Source organism: Sinocyclocheilus anshuiensis, unplaced genomic scaffold (assembly GCF_001515605.1).
Source record: "Sinocyclocheilus anshuiensis isolate Anshui unplaced genomic scaffold, SAMN03320099.WGS_v1.1 scaffold3310, whole genome shotgun sequence".
Classification (NCBI taxonomy): domain Eukaryota; kingdom Metazoa; phylum Chordata; class Actinopteri; order Cypriniformes; family Cyprinidae; genus Sinocyclocheilus; species Sinocyclocheilus anshuiensis.
In genome coordinates this window covers 81,407-88,217 of record NW_015541052.1, presented here as the reverse complement: position 1 = coordinate 88,217, position 6,811 = coordinate 81,407, and the positions used below count along the sequence as shown (strand labels likewise).

General features: G+C 36.1%; 1 protein-coding gene across 1 annotated transcript in view; it reads right to left on the bottom strand.

Annotated features, from left to right (window-relative positions):
- The window catches only part of LOC107690633 (protein HEG homolog 1-like), a 33,436-nt gene that overhangs the window by 11,153 nt on the left and 15,472 nt on the right, over positions 1-6,811 (bottom strand). The window contains exons 2-8 of the mRNA XM_016489013.1: positions 5,010-5,081; positions 4,195-4,314; positions 3,799-3,914; positions 3,603-3,658; positions 3,175-3,305; positions 2,927-3,058; positions 2,770-2,815 (exon numbers count right to left, since the gene is read on the bottom strand). Coding sequence (XP_016344499.1) covers positions 2,770-2,815; positions 2,927-3,058; positions 3,175-3,305; positions 3,603-3,658; positions 3,799-3,914; positions 4,195-4,314; positions 5,010-5,081 — 673 coding nt within the window. The remainder of the gene's footprint in view (positions 1-2,769; positions 2,816-2,926; positions 3,059-3,174; positions 3,306-3,602; positions 3,659-3,798; positions 3,915-4,194; positions 4,315-5,009; positions 5,082-6,811) is intronic.

Here is a 6,811-nt window from a genome sequence, read left to right as displayed (position 1 = left end):
CCAGCATAGCCAAATGGACATCTAAAATTAGCAAAAGAGCTCTTAGTGATACTGAGCAACCGCAACACCCATAACAACATTTATATTACGTTTGTTTTTGCCAGATGTTTTTTAGGCTTGAGTTTTACACTGTAAATAATGAATACAGCCAGCTGTTTACGTAAGGAGCACTTTTTGCCTGATATGATTTTCAAAAAATAATTTTAATGGTGTAGTCTTGTGTATTCAGGTTGAAACAGAAGTTGCAATTGTCTTTTCTTCCTTATTGTGACATATTTAAGTAAAACAATGAAAAAATGTAGGGCAGGATTTAATTGGATCATTGGATTGTTGTTGTTTGCTATTAGGGTTGTGACGATAGACTCTAGTATTGTGTATCGACGATAGTCATTGAAATCGAAGATAGTAGATGTCTTTTTTGACAGTCAAGATGATATTAGGCTCATTCTCCTATTAATGTATTATATTATTATTATTATTATTATTATTATTAGGCGGCCTATTATTATTCAGCTATTATTATCAAATTGCCCCGCTATTTCACCGCACCTCACTTCACACACACACGCGCAAAGGAGGATTAGGCTTCTCCTCATTGGAAATGTTTTAAAAACAGACTATAAAACTAAGGCCACATCAAAATTGAACTGCAATGTCATAAACCTATATTTACAAATTATGTCAAGAGTGCTAAAAGAGACATCTTTTCGAGACATCTTTTCTTGAACAGCTGTATGAATGAACATGCCGAAAACGGCATCGTCATCAGCATTTGGTTTTCTTTACAGCACATTAACCAAAAATATTGATGCTTATTATATGCATATTTTTTAAACAAAAATGATGAAGAATAAGTTATCAGTCTAAAACAGGGCTCGGCATGGGGTGTGGGGTCCGGAGCGCTGTATGACTGATGTATCCTTTTAATTTAACTTTACTCCAAATATATGAACTTACCTGTTTTAAATACTTTTATATTTAACATGTTAGTTTATGTCCAATATTTAGTGTTAAACTGTTGGTCTTTAAAATAAATCTACTTTTGATTTTCACCGTTGACTGATTTTGCAGACCAGACTGATAACTTCCATGCTCTGATGCGGCAAACTTGTCACAGGACTTGCGGTCCTAATAGCGATGTATGACTGTTGTATCCAAATATATATGAACGCTGTTTTAAATAGTTTTATATTTAACATGTTATTTTATCAGTATGTTTGAAAGTATATTATTTCAATCATTGGCACTTCCATAGGCTTTCTCTCATGCACACGCGGTTTAAAACACCAAAAAGTTATGAAATAGCCTATGACAAGTTCAGATAGTCTCTCTCTTGACCCTCACCCACCCACGCATGCACAAACAATAATATGGTGTATCGGCAATCTTACACTCTGGCGTTATGATGGCAACACTATTTGCTGTAGACCTTAATCAGGTGAGATGCAATATTAAGGGTGTACTCACACTAGGCACAGTTGCCTTGAACCGAGCCCGAGCGTGATTATCCCCCCTCCCCACTCCCCCGCTGGCCTGCACTCACACTTGCACTAAACATTCCGGGCTGGAGCACGCTTGCGTCATGTATGAGATAACGGAGAAAACCACTTTTGCTAATATTCTGCCGAATAATTAATAATAATTAATTTATAATGTATGCCGTACATTGATTTTCATTTGTATGTATCAGAAAATTATTACGGAGGCAGCTGACGTTCATTAAATAATTTGCAGCTTTACTCGCAAACTACATTTCCTGTTCATCAATAAGGTAAGAACCAGAGCCATTATAAAGCTAAATATACTTGATTAAATTACATTTATTGAAAAGTGTAGTGTAGTAGTAGTAATAGAATATGTTTGCGATCGTAATGATGACAGTAGCGCACACAAAATAGTATCTGTTCCGTGCTCCGGCGCGGTTAGTGCTCACACTGCATGCGTACTGCGCCCGAGCCCAACCGAACCGTGCCCTGGCCCACCTCTTACAACCGGGCCAGGGCCGGCTAAACGAACCATGCCCGAGCGCGGCACGGAGCGCTCACACTAATCAAATAAACCAGGCTTTGAGGGTCAAATGCGCTCGGGCACGGTTCAAAACGCCTAGTGTGAGTACACCCTAAATTTAACATGAATAAAACAATGCTGTGATGGATAGGCTTACAGTCTTTACAATGGCACACACTGTATAAAGGTCCTATATCATATCATTTTTACAACTCACAAACAACGGTCAGGTGAACGCACTGTACTTCCATCCCTCACAGCATAATTTTCATTCCTGTCAAAAATTAAATATGGCTCTAACCTGACTAAGGTCTATTGCTGCAATCGCATGTGAGTGACAGGTTGCTGGTGGGGAGGGGTTTGTCCCGCCCTCATGTCGTTGAACTCGAGGACAATCAGAGAAAAGATGTCACTGCGAGTTATTTTGATTAAAGTTTATGAGGGCGCATTGGAAAAATGTATGATGTGCACTGATAATCTTCTATATAGTAAACACTGCAATATTCCATTAAAATTTTTTTTTTCAAATAATTATTTCATGGTGACTTTAATATATATTTTACAGATCTGTCAATTAAATTCACAGGGATTAGAGGAAATTTTTCTTGGATGGGCATAATGAGTACGTTATAGCATAGAGGACCGTAGTGGGCCCAGGACAATATTAATGGAATTTTCATGAAATTATTCTAATAAGACTATTCTATTATTCTAATATTCTAAATCATGAAAATCTGCATATGACATGTTCCAAATGCTTACTTTTCGCAGATTTTTGAATCCACTGCCTTTTCCCCATTTGGACAAGCTGTAAGGAGATGAGAGCACAATTGTAAAATGATGAGAACCAGTCTGAGTGTTTTGAAGTTGTGTGTACATAACAGTAAGTAAACAAAGATTTACGTTTCAAGACATTTACCAAGGCAGGCCTGAGATGTGGCCTGTGATCTGACATATTCTTCTTTGCAAGTGCACATTGCAACACCACTAACCAGTTCCCCACAGTTTGTGGTGGTACTGTCACAAGCTCCAAGATCACACACTGAGTTTTCTGTGAATTAAGTAAAAACGTGAAACTTACTAATGTATGCTTCTTTCTAATGCTTTATAAACAATTCATTACTCTGGTACTGCTGGAAAACAAATGACAAGAAGCATTAGACATACCTTTGAATTCAGTGGCGCCTGATATTTTATTTTCAAGAATTGCTTCTTGAATCTGAGATTCAACCAATTCTTTTGTGACAGTGGATGGCATGTCATAGAAATTCTGCACTTCTGCAATTATACTGCCTTGACTGTAAGGGTGGATGCAAGGAAATTACAATGAAAAGCACACAATCTATCCAGCCCATTTTATATGAAATAATGCCTGTGGGGATGTAAAGCACTGCTAACAGTTTTCAACGCGCTAGTTTTTAGCTAGCTACCATATCGAAGCTTCAAAACTTCAGAACATAACGGTACTGGCAACTATTATTTGCAACTTATATTCCTCAATAAGTAAAATAAAAATTCTGTTCTTTGTAAGTAGCTATAAGATCAACAGGTAAGTGTTTAAAGCAAATACTAGTATTGTGACAATTGTTACTCACCTTAGACTCAAAACGATGGAACGTATGTAGCCATTGCCATTAAGGACTATACTGAGCTGTATTTGGATTGAGAATATACAAAGCAATGCTTTTTGACATAAACTGTTATCTGTTTACAACCATTTATTTATAACACTCATCCTTTACTAAGCAGGAAAAATGACTAAACTTCAATCCTTCCCCAAGAGGAAATTCAGTCTCTTACCTCATTCTCTATTCTGTTTGATTCAATTTGAAACTCCTTAGACTTCCTGTCAGTCATTTCTGGTTTAAACATCGCAGACAACGTTAAACTACCAGGGAAGACCTTTGCTGCAATTTATAATAATAAAATTTAAAAAAGAGTATAAAACATATTAATGTGTTTAATGATACCAAATGTATTATGTGAATGTGTTCATTGATTCCAAATGCATAATGATAAAACAGCAAGGTAGTTATTGTACTTTAATTGTTAAAGTCAGGTCACACGACACGAAATAAATTTTAGTCACCAGATTCTTAATAAGCTTAATTTCTGTACCAAGGCTGACTGGTTTATGCAATCTCAATAGCCTGAAGTATTAATGATTCAAAAGTGAGCCAGTCATACTTTGAACACAGCCGCTTATTTGATTGTAAACCAGCCCAAGCCGGCAGATGCAAACAAACGTGCCGTCAAACCGTGCATCACAGGTACTGTCTCCGATACAAGGACTTGAATCACAGGGACCTTTAAAAGGAATAAACAATATGGTTATTCTAAGAGGACATTTTGAACCTATGGTGACCCTTTTTGCTTAAAGGCTTCATATGATGCGATTTCAGTTTTTCCTTTCTCTTTGGAGTGATACAAGATCTTGGTGCATAAAGAAGATCTGTAAAGTTGCAAAGACTCAAATCCAAAGAGATATTCTTTATAAAAGTTAAGAGTCAGCCACGCCTACCACATACCACATACCTACGTCACTATCTGGGAAGATTTGCATAACGCCGGCCAAATGTTCACGCAAAGAAAGAAGGCATAACTTTTATTCTCGCTGTAGTATTGTTGCTGCCACCATGTCCTGAAGATGCTGTGTGCTTCGTTGTGAAAGCGAAACTACTTTGTTTGGTCTTCCAAAATAGGATGATATCTAAACACATTTCATTACACCAAATACACAAAATAATGTTCTTTTTAGCAGCATCATATGACCCCTTTAAAACCTTCAGTCCCCATTCATTATAAGTGCATGGAAAAGAGCCAGTACAGTTTGTCAAAATATTTTCTTTTGGGTTCCACATTAAAAAGAAAATCATACAGGGTTGTAATGAGGTAATGGTGGGTAAGCTATTGCTTTAAGTACAACTATGTCCTATTATTAAAAGTTACTATCTAGCCTTTGGTCCTGCTAGTGGAGCTGCTGGCTATGGAGATGTGAGTACCTTGTGTTGTAGTGGCAGGAGTGTCTGTGGTACCAGGTAAGTCTGTGGTATCAGTACCCGATCCCTCAGGATCTGACAGACAAAACAATAATAAAATATTAATCTTGATTCAGTTCCATATCAAAACTATTGTCTGTGGTGAAAAAAAGTCTAGAGAATCTGAACCATTAACACAACAGTAAATAATGACAGAATTTGCATTTTTGTGTGAACTGTCTCTTTAAGGACAATTACTTCTTATGATTAAGCGTTACTATTTAGCCTTTAGGTCTGCTGGTGGGATGTCAGACTTTGAAGATTAGAGTACCTTCTGGCGTAGTGGCTGTGGTATCATCAGTGCCCGACCCCTCAAAAGCTGACGGATAAAACAATGATAAAATATTAATATTGACTCAGTTCCATGCCAAAAACTCGTCTGTATACTGTGGTGGGGAAAAGTAGATAATGACAGAATTAGCATTTTTGGGTGAACTGTCCCTTTAAGGAAAATAACTTCTTATGATTAAATGTTACTGTGATGAACAATGGAAAAACATGAAATATTACCTGGGAACAATGACACATTAGCATAGCCTCTCTCTGTACTGCTCTCTCACTAAAACAGCTGGGAAAATAACACCATCTCTTATATTCTTCCATAGTCTAGCCTGTCTGATGCAAAATGTTTCATTATCCAATGTGTGACTTAAGCATTCAAGAAGTATTCAAATACATTTTGGGATTACTGTAAATGTGATCATGTGGATGTTACCAGTAATGTTACTCTTTAAGATATGAATAATCTAAAAATTATTGTATGTTTTTTTTTTTTCCTTCTTGCTTCATGGAATAACTGTTTTGTAATCAAATACGTTCTCCAGTTGTGAAGCATTATCATGTCAGGTAAGTGAGAAATCATCTAGCAAAACCAATATAAATTGCTAAGGACTTTGAAAGCAAAAAATACGTCAGCAGTGACTCAGACACTTTGTGATGAAGATCACAAAGTTCACACTATATCCTATCCAAAAGGAAGTGCCATTTGAAAAAGCAAAAATTCCTTTACTCGTAGTTGAAGACACTTATAAACATCTATATTGTGATTTTTACATGATTTTTTACATCCCTATACACTCAGGATTATTATTAAAGTATAACAAGTAGCCTGTAGAAGTAGATTTGCCAACTTTTGCCGTGAATAGCAAGAAATTAAATATAATTTTGGTAACACTTTACATTAAGGTCTGCATTATAAATCATTGATAAGAAGTTATAAATGCATGAAAAGGGTGATTTTAATGCAATACCTGCCAAATAGTGAGCCATTTTTTTTAACTCACATGTTATAAATGCTTAATAAATATATTTATTAGGGATGCACCGATACCACTTTTTCCAGTACTCGCCCGATACCGATACTTTTATTTTTGGTACTTGCCGATACCGAGTACCGATACCGATATTTTTATTGCATTTGTACATTTTTAAATATTGGGTACAGAAACCAAAAGGGTGTGTATAATGTTAGTTGGTTAACTTCATTTATCAAATAGATACAGTCAAACCAAAATTTATTCAGACACCTTCAACATTTCTCACATTATCAGTTTATTCGCTATAGTTTAGAAAATGGTAATAAAATATGACAAGAACTCCGAGTTACACTGTGTCAGAACAAATTCATCTTGATAATTTTGATAGAAAGGTATGTAATAGATTACAATCAACCAAACATAATTCAGACAACTGTTAGTATGACAGTATTTACACAACTATGAATACTTTGTCGGGTGACCCTTAGCCTTAATGACAGCCTGTAGTCT